The sequence below is a fragment of the Pezoporus wallicus genome, unplaced genomic scaffold, assembly GCF_028554395.1.
Source record: "Pezoporus wallicus isolate ANWC-B61680 ecotype Strahan unplaced genomic scaffold, APGP_CSIRO_Pwel_v1 contig_5418, whole genome shotgun sequence".
Classification (NCBI taxonomy): Eukaryota; Metazoa; Chordata; class Aves; order Psittaciformes; family Psittacidae; genus Pezoporus; species Pezoporus wallicus.
In genome coordinates this window covers 3,802,664-3,818,081 of record NW_026640709.1, presented here as the reverse complement: position 1 = coordinate 3,818,081, position 15,418 = coordinate 3,802,664, and the positions used below count along the sequence as shown (strand labels likewise).

Sequence of the window (15,418 nt, the reverse complement as noted above, 5' to 3'; positions counted from 1 at the left end):
AGTTTAAATAGTTTCTGCTTATTGTAAGCATTTATAACATTGCTCAAACCCAAAATAGTTGTAGGCATTTGTTCTTCATTCTGAATGCAGTTAGTTCTCCTGTGATTTAAACCAGTGTTTTGTGTCATTGGGCAATGTACCTACAGGAGTACCTCCTGCAAGGAAGATGCACTAATATTTGATGGTTTTACTCTTAAAATAAGTATACATCTATAAAATCATAAACTCTTGCCAGTCACTTCAGTGTTTCTTTTGTACTCTTTTTCCAGCAGTTTGACCAGAAAATTTAATCTTGACAGCAGCAGGGCTGATTGCTTAGTGGTGGCGTCATGCCCAAGGAGCTTCAGAAAGTACTTCTTCCTGGCATTTTGCCTGTCTTCAAAAGTTTTCAGTGGAATTTTAAGCTGACTGAGCCCTTGTCTTTCATGGGGTGTACACTCTCTAGTACTAATAATTAAAGCTGATTATTAATTACTCATTCTAATTTTTTCCTCTCAGAGTGCTTCTGAACAATATATAAATTCTTAGTGATGTGATGATTTTCTTTCTCAAAGATCAGTTGCTACTTGCACTTTGTCTAGGTGTCTAGAACTTGATACATTAGTCTTTTACATCTGCGAGGTGCTAATGTAATACCAGAATAAGTTCCTTAAGTATTTTGATAAATAAAAACTAATGATTCAGTGTACTTAACTGATAATAAGTGTACTCATTAGTACTTAACCTGCCAAACCTTTAGGTTTGCCTCTGCCTCAGTAGTTTTCTGGAGGGTTTTTATTGTTTCCCCCTTAATGTTTCCTTAATATATATACAGATCCTTACATTAAAGCTGAAACATAACATTCTTCTTGCAGGAAGTTGTATGATGCCAGAATTTTCTCAGTGATATCAGATGATAGTAGCCAGTTAACTTTACAGCATCTCTCAATGCAAACAAAATATTGTTGTTTTGTTGTACAAAAACAACATTGTACTTTTTTTGGCAGCTCGGTGGGATTTTTATCAATATGTTCTACTGTATCCTGAGTATATCCCAGCCAGCTAAGCTTAAAAAATGAGAACTGTTTGGTTTTTCTGTTCTTTTCAGAAATTGGATCATGTCACAAGCCAATATTCCACCCAAACATACTTCCTTTTTCTTATTCTCAATGGCACACATCCTGCAGATATCTCATTATATGTTGCCACATGGTCTCATTTTTGTATCAGATTGCCTGATAGAACCTTAATTTCAAAAAGACAGTCATTAGTTGTTTAATATACACTTGCTGTAATTAGATACTTTAATTGAGCTACTTTATGTTGAAACTGACTTTCTTCCTTTTCAGCTGATCTTAGTTTTAATTTATTAAAAGGTCTGACTAGCTTTTGCCTTATTTGCCTCACATTTTATCCTCCAGGTGTATATATGTAAATACTGGCAGCCTCATGCGTAGTTAGAGAAAGCATAATCACAGAGACTGGGCTTATCTCTCCTTCCTTAAAGAACTTCTTTATTCTGATTTGGTAACTGAGTTAAAGGCATGGATCTTTAATACCCAAGTTGTGTATGCTCAGCAGAAAAGGAACTCCTATTTTCTAAGGCTTACTTATAGTAAAGAAAATACTTGCATACTTATAAGTACTTAAAAAATGTGTATTTTAAAATATTTGTGTTTATAGATGCCTCTAGCACATTATGTAGAGTATTAATGCATTCATGCATGAACATTGTGGGTTTTGTGTGTTTTTTGTGTAAATGCAAAATCATTTAAAGGGTGTTCTTATGTATTCTAGACTACTCAAGAAAATACATCGGGTTCATTAATGAAAGATCACCTTTTCCAACATGAAACTGTAGTAACCAGTGAACCTTACAATAGTGCAAATATAAGGCCTTCAGCATTTGAGGATTTCAACACCAGGAGGGCCTGTTTTCCTAACCAACCTAACCAGGTAAGACTACTGATAAAAGAAGCAGTTCTTATTTTGCTTGTTGCATTAATACCAGAGTGTGTGATTTCTGCACTTTGATTTTAAGTCCCTGTATTGTAGTATTATACTCTCAACTTGAAATTATCAATATAAGCTTTGCAGCTGAAATACTAGTGTTGTCATGGCAGAGGTAAGGCTTTGCAAAGGTATTTACCTGTGTTTGTAGTGCAGCAGACGGCATGAATAAATCTTTCACTTTCTCTGAAGTCATATTTCTGTATTACAGACTTAGTATCTGCAGCCTCGAAAAACTGTTGAAATTTTTCAGAAAATGTTGGTTGGGCATGAGCTTGATCTCAGTTGCATGTATACAATTTTAATTAGAAATATTGAAAGGTGTCTTTAAAAGATATCTTGGATGCATTACACCTTTTGCTAAATACTTTTATTGAAGCGTTTTATACTTTCTTACTGCCCATTTGAACTAAAATACTCTGTTTTGGTACAGAAAGGAAAATGGTTTATCTGTTATGCATGAAAAGTATTAAGTTATTGGTAAACAGATTCTTGAAACAGAAGACAACCCACTAACATGAGGAAGGCTGATGTACAGACGTTTTTTGAATGTTTTTAAAAGATTAGAAAGACAATGTTACAACTTTTCCTTTAACAATATAGATTTTGCTTTTTTCTAAGCCTCAAATAACTGACAGTTTTTAAAGGCAGTAAAAGTAGACTTTATAATGAGTTGGATAATAGTTACTTTGAGGGTCTTGAACCTAGAAGCAAACACATGGGAAGCTTTTTAGAATAAGCTTAACAGAAGTCAGAGCAGAACACAAGTTCAAGTCGTTGTGAACACTTGTAGAGAAAATGACGCGACTTGAAATACAGCTTTTTAATACCCTTGGTCGTTATTGCAAAGAAAGAAAGGACTGTATGGAAGTCTTGTTTCAGCTGTTTCCTAACTGCTTTAATTGGGCAAAAGAAGCAAGAACTAACTAAGGAACTTGAAATTATGAACTTAACAATTTTTAATCATTGATCTACTCCAATTATCTCTTTGTGTGAGTCACCTCATATTTTTGTTTGTTCTTTGCATCAGGAGATACATATTTTTTCCTCTTCCCCTTTACCTTCAAGTATCATTGAGTAGAATAGATGGGTGGTCAGGTTCTTGCAGCTAACACTCAACAGCTACAGTAACCAGTGATGTATGCGTGTTAGTCTTCATTGTAAATGAAAGTGTGGTAGTCTTAAAATGCTTGTGTGTTTTAAGAGCACATATAGAACTGCCTACTGAGAAAATGATGATTTAAGCTATGGTATTCTGAGTAGTGTCTGATAAATATTAAATAGGAATTTCCTGGAAATGACAGTTCATTTCTTGTCAACTGAAGTTACAGAAGATGCCATGGAAATTTAAGTAGATATTCTTTAAATTATTTTTCTTATACTATAGCACCACCTGCATCTGACACCCCATGCTTTCTGCATTTTCTTAGAAAATAGGCAAGTCAGCAAAATCTCACATTGTCTCTGCTGAATGCCATGCATGTGACCATGTGGCACAGAAGATCTTGAGGCAAATAATCTGGTTTGTTTCAATTTGTATAAATAAGTTTGGCTGTGCTAGTAAGTTGAAAAGCCCGGACTGAAGAAGTCATTAATGATAGTTCAGATCTTTACCTGTAATCCTTCGGCTGTTATAAAAAATACTGAAGTCCCTCCACTCTTTAGCTTTTGATATATTGATGTCACTTTGACTTATATGTAGTACTTTGCGATGATATATTTAGTTGTTGGTGTCCTCATGTTGTGGAGTTGCAAGCTGGGCAAATTCAGGTATATCTGTTTGAGGGGAGGCAGTGAAGGCTACAGTACCAAGGAAGTGTCTGTGTCTTACTTAAAGGTGCACCTGTTCAAGTAAGGTGTAATACCAGTGAGTTCAGTTATGTCAACAAAAATTTTCTGACTAATTTCCAGTTGGTTAGTCATGTTCATAGTGAGATTCTCTATGGGATTTCAGTTTGCTGTCATATTCTTTCTCCCTTCCTGATTCAGCTGTGATACAGAGATGGCACTTACACTGAGTTACAGTTTTGAATGCCTAGAGGACGATGTGCATTATTCATGTTGAAGTTTGTTGGTATTTGTACCTAACTGAATCTGGATTCTGTAGTGTTGTAAAGGTTTCATGTATCTCATCTCTTTCATATAGATCCCATTAAACACCCAATGTGTAAGCACTTTATTTATAAAGCTTTTCCAACATTTCTCCTACTTTCTTGTTTCCAGTGTTTCCTACTTGCTGTCTTAAAAAATAGTTTCTTGATATCAGTTGCATGAAGAACATAATGCTGCCTTGTTTGTAACATATCAGACCTTAAGCATTTTAATAGGTGTTTGGCTGAGGGCTTGAGAAAAAGAAATGAGTTCTATGTATGTGATGTGTTCTGCCCAAACGAATAAAAAGCCTTCAAAGACTGGGGAGAGGTTGGGTTTTACAGTTGTTAGTATTTGTAGTGATCTTTAATGGCTATTAGCTGGGGAATGGGAGGTTGAGGGTGGGGTTTTTTTGGTTTGAGATTTTGGTTTTGTTCTTTTTTTTTTTCATTTAAACAGCGGATATTATGTAATGCATTTAAATGCATGCCTAATATTCTGCATGTACAGTTGAGTAGGATCCTTTATGCCTGGAACATACAGAATTGTAATGTTATTTCTGATGCTTTTTCCCTTAAATTTATGCTGTTAACGGTTCAGAAAAGCCAGTTAGCCATAGCTAGTTATTGATGATGAAACGATAGGCTTTCTCTTGTTTGAAAACACAAGTGAGAAGCACTCTGCTTTTATAAGCAAAGGGGAGGCCTAACTGCTTCCATAGAAGCCTGTGGAAGTATGGAAGATCACTGATGCTAGCTGAACAGGATATAACCTTTCTTCATCCTGTATTCTTGAGACCTGTGGAAGTCCAGCTACATAACTTGGAGCCAAGAAAAAAAGTATTATTCATGTTAGCATACTCCAGTTGAAACTACCAGGGCAAAGCAGCTCTAATTACAGTTTTGTACTTAACACATGAGGATTACTAAGCAGGGAAGTGATGGTTAGAGCAGGCTACAGGTATTCTTATGTAATCAGAAGCTGACATATTTTAAGAAGCTATTCCTTCCTCTTTCCCAGCTGTCTTCCCTCTTTCCTTCTCTGCCTCCCACCCCAAAACCAGGGGCCTGCAGACTTCAGTGTAGTAGGAGCACAGACAGGTGCAAAGTGAAACAGTAGAGTGTTAACTTGTTTGTTGCTACACACCACAGATTAGGAACATGCAGTTATATTGTTGTCCTAGACAATGGAATAGTGACATATTAATTCTCATTAATTTAATCAGTACTAATAAGGTAAATATTCTCAAAGCAACAATACTGATGCCAAAGATGCATTCCCAAATAATTCATGACTCTGGAAGACTTTGTAAGGCTAATGGGTTAAGGAGTGGGTGTTTTTCAGTTTTTACCGTGAGATGGTTGGCTGCGCACTTGACAGAAGAAAAAGGTGGAATTTGACTTGAAGCTTTCTTATATTCTGGATCTGATCATAATAGCGCCACAGTGTAGGAAAATATCTGCCTGTCTATGAGGCAGGATCACAGGGGCATACTGAGACTCCTGTTTTGCTCACTGCTATTTTTGCGAGCTCCTTCCATGCACATCCTAAATGTTTATCCTGTCGTTATTTGTACCTTTTCTTGAAAGTCACTTGTAATGGGATTTCAGTAACATTTAGTGGCAATTCACTGTCTTAATATCTAAGGTCTGCAGCATTTCAGTTTAGATGATTCAAATTTGACACCTTCAACAACTTTTTCATGCCCTTTGATCGTAAGGCAGAATAAACAAGAACTCTGTCTTATCTCTCTGCTGTTTTTCTATGTGTTTAGCACATTCTCTTTTACTTGCATTTTGAGATAAAAGGACTTGAATTATGGTCAGTTTCTAAGTTAAGAATTTTAAAAGTACTTGGGTGTTTGCATGCCAGTGACCTAAGCTAATCAATTTAACTACTGTATATAAGCTAAGGGGAGGTGCATTTTTAAGCCATTAGTTTTGATTGATCATGCCACTGAATATTATTCATCATATGGTAAAATCCTTATCTGGAATACAGCTTTGAAAATAAGTAACCAGTATTCAATACTCCTATTGCAAAAGTGGAGGAAGTTTGAAAACTTAGAGCAGGAATAAAGGAAAGCTTCTCATAGATAACACAAGTAACTCAGTGAATGCATGGGGGTATGTGAAATCATAAAGCAGTGGATAATAAGTGATGTGAAATCAGCAATTTCATGTGAGGTGTAATTGATCTGTGGAAGTAGTTGCCACTGTTAGATGTTAAAATCTGAATTTTGAGCATATTTCAGAGAACAGTATGAAGTTTTATGTGGATACCAAAATATCCAAAGCATTTATGAGGTACTAAAAAGTCAGGAAAGAATACTAAAGCTCATGGTCCTGATATGCAAAAGGATGATTATTGTGGGGAAGTCTATAAATTGTACTGGTAAGAAAATAGGCTGAAATTTTTATCTTCAGGCAGCAAGGGAAAAAAATCCTGGCTTTTCGTTTCCTAATCTAAGTTTTACATTGTAGGTGGACATAAATTGGGGATACACTATAGTGAACTTATCTTGCTTTGCCATTTCAGGTGCCACTGAAGTCAATCAGACATGTTAGTTTTCAGGATGAAGATGAAATTGTTAGGATAAACCCTCGTGACATTTTGATACGTCGTTATGCAGACTACAGGCATCCTGACATGTGGAAGAACGACCTGGAGAGGGATGACGCAGACTCAAATATACCATTTTCTAAATCAGACAGTAAAAAATCTGACTATTTATACCCATGTGGGGATGGAACTAAGTTGAATTCCCTGAAAGACTCAAAGAGTTCTGTGGTATTTAAAACTCAGCCTTCCTCATCAAAATTTAAAAACTCAAAAAGAAGAAAAGAAGATGGTGAACGTTCCCGCTGTATATACTGCCAGGAGAGGTTTAATCATGAAGATAATGGCAGAGGAAAATGTCAAGATGCGCCAGATCCTATTAAAAGATGTATCTACCAAGTTAGTTGCATGCTTTGCGCAGAGAGCATGCTTTATCACTGCATGTCAGACTCTGAAGGAGATTTCTCTGATCCTTGCTCATGTGACACTAGTGATGACAAGTTCTGCTTACGCTGGTTAGCACTGGTGGCACTCTCGTTCATTGCTCCATGTATGTGCTGCTACCTCCCTTTGAGAGCATGCCATCACTGCGGTGAGGTGTGTGGGTGCTGTGGAGGAAAGCATAAAGCTGCAGGATGAATCAGTCTTGTGCCAAACAGAGCTGAAAAATCTTTGTTTCCAGGAAGCATCTAACTTGGATTTGTGGAAGCTTTTTGGCAAGCTGAAGGGAATCTTCTTTCATGTAAGATGCTTGATGTGGAGGAAGCAACAAGACTTGTCAGACCTTGGCATTTTACAAGTGCTAGCCACGCCTAACTATTTCCTTTGAGTTACGTGGCATTTGTTGCAAGTTGTGAAGGAGATTTTGCAAAGGAAAGCCTATTCTTATTATTGGCTATAAAATGAGTATATAAACTATGGTTATACTAAAAGGGATTAACTTTTGCCACTTTGTACATTCATGGTTTAGGTAAGGGGGCTCTTTTAAAAGGATTAAAACTTACCTGAGGGGAAATTTTAACTAAAAGTGCACTAGTGACAGTTGATTTAAGCTTAAGAAAAGTTAATACTTGGCAAATGAGAAATGAAACTGATTTTAAGTGCAACTAAATCACTTATTAATAGTTTTTTGGAAGCAACTTTATGTATAAATAACAAATGTTTATATTTAACTAAATGTGTAAGGTACGAATTATTACATGTTAAACTTCCCTTCCCTCTGATATAGTAGGTATAGACCATATCTACTGTCACATTCCATGGTAGTATTTTAAATATTTAATTAGTTAATTTAGTCGCATTTTTATTCCAGATGGACAAATTCATATTTTCAGTCCTGGTTCCCTTCAGCTACAGTTTGTGTTGAGTTGTATCCATACATTCTGATAATCTAAAAACCTTTAAAATATTAATTATTCTAGTCTTGAGTGACCAATATTTTTTTTGTTAAGCACAGATGTAATTGTCTAAAATGTTCTTGTTAGAACATAACATTTATTTTTATATATAAATGACTTTGATTTCAACATAATAGCAAAAAGGAAGTTGTTTCTGTTGCTCAACCAGCAAGTTGTTTTCTTTTGGGGTGTCCTCCAAAAATACTTTATTGCATATTCAAATGTTCATTAAGCAAAAGGTACATTAAGGCAGTTGTAACAAATTGTCATCAGTGTTCTTGTTTATCCTTCTGTTAAACTAGGATCCTGTTCAGCTGTTTATCAAGTACTATGATTAAAACAAAAGATTAATAACAAAAGTGAAATTGTTTTCATTATTTTGAACTTCAACTTTCTCTTATTTGAATGGGCAAGAACAAAAGTACTGTGTGTTTTGTTCAAAAACAGCAAGAAAAGACTTAGCTTGAGAAATAAATTAACAGCCCAGGCAAAATTGGAGTGAACGTCTTAACTGAGGAAATTCACAGGGAGAATGGGGAAGTGGGGAGAGAGAGAGAATGTATGTGTCTGTGTGGCGGTATCTTGTGTACGATACTTGTTATGGCTTTGTACTTACTAAGTGTTTAACTTTCAGATAAGAATTAACTGATTAACCCATAGAGAATTTGTTAAACCATTTCGTGCTTTGCTCTGTCATGAAGTAAGAAACATTTACTTCTCATTATAGATACGTAAAACACTACAACCAGTAACAATTCATTAGCGACGGTGCCTAATTGATATCCTGGCTGGAGTAGGACTGTCTTCAGTGTACCCTTGTTATTAGACAAACAAAAAAAGGAATTGATTTTAAAAGATGACTTACTTTTTCTCATTTCCTGTGCATTTCTTCCATATATTTTTTATGTAGTTTTTCTTTCTGCATGCATTGGTGCCCTTAATTTTCCTTTGTAGCCCAGGAGTAAAATAAGCAAATGTATATAACATTAACTGTCTGTAAAAATACTTTTTAAAAGAAAACATTTATATTTATATTACAACTTGAATTGACCACCTTGTGTACATAGATCATCTCAGAGTATTATTTCACATTGAAAAGACGACATATATTGATAACTGTAGAAGTTACGGAAGAGCTTCTAGTTTTGTATTGAGAGTTGACTGGATGAATTAAGTCCAAGAATATGACACGGTAGCAGCGGTCTTGGTTTTTACTGTTTATATATTTGAAAGCTGCTACTCTGGTTGGTTTTCATGCTTCACACATTTTCAGCTAAACTTGGTTGCCTAGAATAGACTGTTAACTTTAAAAAGAACTTTGATAAAAAGTGATGTTTTTCTAGTGATTGAGAGGAATTTACTATTTGTACATGCTAGGTTCCTAATTCAAGGTGAAGAAACATATGAATGACCTAAGAAAAGAACTTGCTGGCTGTATAGGAAAATGCTATAGAATCCTGTTGTATGTATACTTCAAGAAAGAAATGATTTTAACAGTTTCCTCTGAGCACTATACAACATAGTGAAACTCCTGGTCCTGTACTGTATTTTATATGAAACATATATGCTTTAATATTTTTATTGAATATGTGCATTAATATTCTCACCTTGCATTTAATCACATTGCTGCTAAAATGGTGTCATCTTTTGCATTCCTCTTTGAAGATTTGATCCATCTAAAAAGGTAATGGTTACTAAACTTGATGTGTTCACTTTTTCTTGTGTGCTGGAAGTGTCAGCCTGCATGCCCAATTTGAGAGCAGCTAAAAGAGCTACAGAGATACATGCTTACTGTGTAAGGGCTGGGTTTGTATGATGTACGCATACCTTTTCTTTTGGTATTAGGGGTCTCGCCCCCTGTTTCAGTTAGGAGGTGAGTACACAAACCCATTCCAGAATGGGATGTTATATCTGTGCATCTTTTGTTTTGGATAGCACGTAACATTTGTTCTGTCTCTTCTATAATACTTAAGCATTTAGGAAGAGACAAATTTCTTCCCCAGTCCTTGCTACTCCCCTTGCCCATAAAGTCAGAACTGTAGTTTGTTAGACATGTAGTAGGAGAGCTTTGTGCTGCTTGGAAGTGAGACCCGAGCCTTGGGAATATTAAAGTCCATTAAATTATCATTGAATATTAAGTCCCTGGTGTGTTGAAAGCCTTGGTTACCCTGAAAATTGAGTATTTCCTGTTGAAAGTGGGGAAAGAAATTAAATGCCAGCAGCACTCCTGCACCATCTACTGGGGGAAAAATACTTCAGCTGCATTCAGGCCCAGTGCTTGACTACATCATGATTTAACTGGCTGTTGGTGCACTACTTAAGCTACAAAAATATGTAAAGCTTGAGTTACGAATTTATAAAATAGTAATTTGGACTCTGTTATTCTTTATCTCATTATGCTTCTTAAGTTTCATTATTAATATTGATTGAAAGTAAAAATAACCATATGTTTTGTTAAATTTAAAATAGTTATGGCTGCCTATTACACAAAAGCATCAAAATCAGGAATGAAATTAAATTCATTTGATTCTGTCACTGGGTTCATAAGAGATTATTTTTTATTTTATTATTTTCCCCTCCTCTTTAATTCTTTCCCACAGCAAAGTGATAGCGTTTGATGTTCATGCAGAGGGAATCTCGGCCTTTGGTTTGTGGCATGAATGAAGTTTTGAGTACACACGGGTTGGTCTGTGCGCCTGCACATGCTATTCAGTAGTTGGAAAGGGCATACCTACAGCTGTGGGTAAGATTACAGCAATATTCTGATAATAACCTACAATTACTGTGGTAACGCTTTAGTAAACAGCAGCAAGTGATGGCACAAAACTCATTTCCATAGCTTATGTAAAGGATGGTCCATACAGGCTTAACTGTTTCAGTTTCCTCTAGAGAAACAACAGTATTTTGAAGAATGTCTTAATTGTGCATGTTGGAATACAACATTCCCGTTTCAGATGTGTGCTCTGCAGAATGATCTGTTTATGTGTACCTGGCAGATAATGCTGAAGTCCCCGTAAAAAATGCACAGGTTTAAATTAATTTTTAATTTTTTCACATTTGTATTAATTGAATGAAGATCAAGGGTGGTGGCTGGTAACAAAACAACTTTAAAATGATACCTTATGGTACTGTTAGTCCAGTAGCTGCATGGATGAAACGTTTATTTCCTTCAGTGCACCAGTAAACACAAGGAGAGTTTTGGGAGGTGGTTTAGGTTTGGGTTTGTTTTTTTTCCCTGAAAGCTTCTCTCTCTTAATTGCAAAAGTTGTGGTTCATTAAAGAAACCAAAAGCATTTGGTGAAGAAGAAGCCTTCATGTTTAAAGCTGCAGCATAGCTGTACGTAGTCGTTGTTCTTTTGCTTGGTGCCATTTGCTTTCCACCCTAATGACCTCAAAGTGCCTCGTGTATATTGTTTCCATTAAACCTCAACTGCTATTTCTTTCTACTAAATGATGTATAATTTAGTTAACTCATCCCATAGGTGTTTCCTTTATGAATATAGCTTGTTACTTTGAGTATATAATGTAAATATGCCTTTATGTTTGTAACTGGTTTGTTACATGACACCTTGTAAGTTGACATAGCAGGTAACACCATGAAAATTGTTGTATGTTTTTTCCTGTAATGACCCGATTAAAACTATCTTGAAATGGAACTACTGACATGTTTTTCAATTCTGTGTTGGGATTACTCGAAACTGTGTGTACGAAGTTAAATGTTGCAGCTTAAGAACAGAACAAAAAGATGTAAGTACAGGTAATCATTTTCCCATAGTATTCTACTTACAGGTTAAGCAAAATATTAAATCATTTTATGATTTTAAGACTGGTCAAACAAACATTGTATTAACCTCAAGGTCCAGCATCTTTCATCATAAGAACATTTTTTTAAGAGCTGCTAAAATATTTTCAATAAAAACGTGCCCATTACCAGTTTACCTTGTATTTAAAGCAGTATTCGTCCTTGACATCGTGCTGTGGAGGTCAAGATTCCTTCATATAAATCATATTTGAGTTCCCACTCCACTCCACTGCAAAAATGTGTATCTCTGAATATAATTCTAAGCTTTGAGCAAGCAAGCAAAAGAATAAGATATATACAAGAAAGGAAGGGAAACTAAACAGTCCATGAGGAAAAATGAACACTTGGAATTCTGTGAGGCTGTAATTTGAAAGCTCAGTGGTCAAGGCCTAGGATGGATTATGCTAAATTGAATTGTATTTGATTCTAGCTTTCACAAATGTTTTCTTACTGGTTACAACCGATGAAGTAATTCTTGCTGTTCAATCTGATCCATTTCTAACTTGAAGAATTCTATTATTGCTGGGTGTAATCATTACATGGACTATTAACTGTTGATACTTGAGCTTTTAACTGATGATTTGAAAATGCAACTCTATCAGAGAAGGGAAACGGGCAAAGGGATTGACTAACAAAGTGAGAGGTTAACAAAGAATATCATAGGACCATGTGAAGACCATTATGTGGGAACGTGACTGCATTAACCATGGTTTCATAAAAATTAAAAATCTAGTGTTAGATCTGGGACAGATCTACCTTAACATCATGGATAGTGCAAAATCTTCTGGTTTTGAACAAGATAAAAAAAAAAAAGGATACATAAGAGGGGCTTTTTTTGTTGGTGGTGGTTTTGGGATTTTGGGGGGGTTTTGACAAGTCAAACTCGATTGTTGGGGTTTATAAATTAAACCCAAAACTGAAGTTAATTCACAGATTATAGTCTGTGGACCACGGACTGAGTGGTCAGTTTCTAAAGAGGTTTCATAAAAAATATCTCAAGTAGTCCTTGCAATATAGCAATTAATACTTAGTATTTTGTATTGCTGTTTTTTTGAACCTGTTGGTTTACTGTCATGGATCACTGTGTACTCCTGTTTTAGAATGGAAAGACTCTTGTAGGGTTATATCATCACTTCCATTGCTGGCAAACACCTGTGTAATGTAATTTAATAGCTTGGAAACAGACATCACCTGTAACTGGATGAGAATAAAAACTAATCCCATTTTTCAGACCTTTAACTTGAAGTTGGTGAGTGTGTGCATGCACACACAATGGGATCTGACTAAGTTCTGTTTGGAGTACTGCGTAATGAGGATGATGTGAAGTATTTGGTTTTACCTAGAAACAAAAGAAAGAGACAAGTCAGTTCCTCAAGAAGCTTCTAGCTCTAGATATCTATGCCCTGAATTCAGAAAATTGGGAATATTTGAGAAGATGACTTTCACTGACAGAGTAAGCCTCTCAGCCTCAGCTAAGTGGTGATTTGTCAGACTCCAGACACATCTCAGCACCCAGGAGCAGTTATTTCATGTTTGGCATTTACTGCTTGCTTTATTGATTGTTTGTTGTTTTTTTTTTTAATGATCAACAAAAAACTCTTGCAATTTCTGATTTTGCGTAATATATAGAATCACAGAACAGTTAGGGTTGGAAAAGACCTTAAGATCACCTGGTTTCAACCCCCCTGTCATGGGCAGGGACACCTTCCACTAGACCAGGTTCAAGCCCTGTCCAACCTGGCCTTAAACACTGTCAGGGATGGGGCATTTACCACTTTTTTGGGCAGCATGTTCCAGTGCCTCACCACCCTTACAGTAAACAACTTCATACACCACCTAAATCTCACCTATTTAAGTTTAAACCCATTACCCCTTGCCCTATCACTACAGTCCCTAATGAAGAGTCCCTCTCCAGCATCCCTATAGCCCCCCTTCAGATACTGGAAGGCTGCTATGAGGTCTCCACGCAGTCTTCTCTTCTCCAGGCTGAACAGCCCCAACTTTCTCAGCCTGTCTTCATACAGGAGGTGCTCCAGTCCCCTGATCATCCTCGTGGCCCTCCTCTGGACTTGTTCCAACAGTTTTTATGTTGAGGACACCAGAACTGCACACAATACTCCAGGTGAGGTCTCACAAGAGCAGAGTAGAGGGGCAGGATCACCTCCTTTGACCTGCTGGTCACTCTCCTTTTGATGCAGCTCAGGATACAGTTAAGCCCCAGATGTACCAGGTTAAGATAAGCTGCCCAAAAAGCTCAGTGTTTGGTGGGAGCTAAGTGGAAAGGAAACAAAAAATATGACCAGGAAATCTCTTTTTCCTTCCCAGGCCTAGATGGTAGATAATGAAATAAATCCTAAAATGCAAGCCATTGCACTATGATCTCCTGTCTAAAAACTGACACTCTTTAGGACAGATGTAGCCGCTCTCCATGATGATGAGCAACCTTGCAATACGATAGTTCTGATTTCATCATGTACAAGGTGCAAATGTTAATGAACTTGCTAACAGGGGAAAATACTAGGGGGGTTCGGATGATAGAACCCTACTTAGTGGGATGAACAATAAATAATTTGAAAGAATTGTCCTTTTAAACATAGATCCAGTATTGTTCGATCAAGTCGGTTTCTTCAGTCAATGCTATAATTGTAAGCCTGTTAAGATGATTAAATTTCCTGTTGCATGCAGAACTAGCTTTGAATTATGGGCTAATCTTCCTTACTCCAATATTGCAACCTGCCAGAACCTTTCTGTAGGAGCTTTCTCCTTCCACTACTACATTTGTAAAAAACAAATCCATTTATGTGTATTAAAGGTCTCCTCCCCAGTGGAGGTAACTTGCCATTTTGTAGCCCATGTAAACCGCAAGTAGTTTGGTGAACTCGTTCTTTCAGATTGAGGCTATGAGACTATTTTCATTATTTCTGAAGTAAAATACATCAGTGCTGTGAGCAGTTATCACTGTCCCTTTGCCAGAGGTGACTCTCCCTTCCTACTTGTTATTGTGCTTAGGTGCTTTTCTGTGTTGCTTTAGATGAAGGAAGTGTTACAGTGACTTGATTTTTCCTGTGTTTTTCTATAACTCCTTCCTTTTTCATTTGTGTGTCATCTTCGGCTTTCTCTGTCTGCATATAGATTTTTTACAGGCTGTGTATTTGATGATTATAGCTGCTGAATACATGTTATAAATGTATAATTAATTGTACATTACATTATAAATAGTATTTAAAAGTTGTAGTGCAAGGGCCAAAAGAGTGTGCAACATTGTATCCCTCATGAATATGGTAATGCTGAGACGTTTTCTGTTATGTGGGCATCCAGCCACAGGCTGACCAATCCAAAGAATTGGTTTCTGAGTATGAGATGGTTTTACCTTACTGTTTTCTCTGTCTCTTGCCTGTTTGCATACAACTGTCTGTAAGAGAGGTACTGGGATGAACTCCTTAGTACATTATAGGGCAACTCTTTTCAAGGGATTGGGGGAAACACACCAAACCCTGAAGCTCCAAACAACTCTTGGTTTGCTCTTTCCCTAACAATCACATCAGTAATACAGTTAAATAGTTTCAGCAGTTGTTGAAAC

The 15,418-nt window shown here is 36.4% G+C and overlaps 1 protein-coding gene across 2 annotated transcripts in view; it reads left to right on the top strand.

The window, feature by feature from the left end:
- Window positions 1-8,395, top strand: part of SPRED1 (sprouty related EVH1 domain containing 1) — a 61,345-nt gene extending 52,950 nt beyond the window's left edge. The window contains exons 5-6 of one of the 2 annotated variants that reach the window (XM_057420046.1): window positions 1,777-1,935; window positions 6,619-8,395. In XM_057420046.1, coding sequence (XP_057276029.1) covers window positions 1,777-1,935; window positions 6,619-7,278 — 819 coding nt within the window. In that variant the 3' untranslated portion in view covers window positions 7,279-8,395. The remainder of the gene's footprint in view (window positions 1-1,776; window positions 1,936-6,618) is intronic. The other variant, XM_057420047.1, reaches the window with a different exon arrangement.
- The last annotated feature ends 7,023 nt before the right edge of the window (window positions 8,396-15,418 follow it).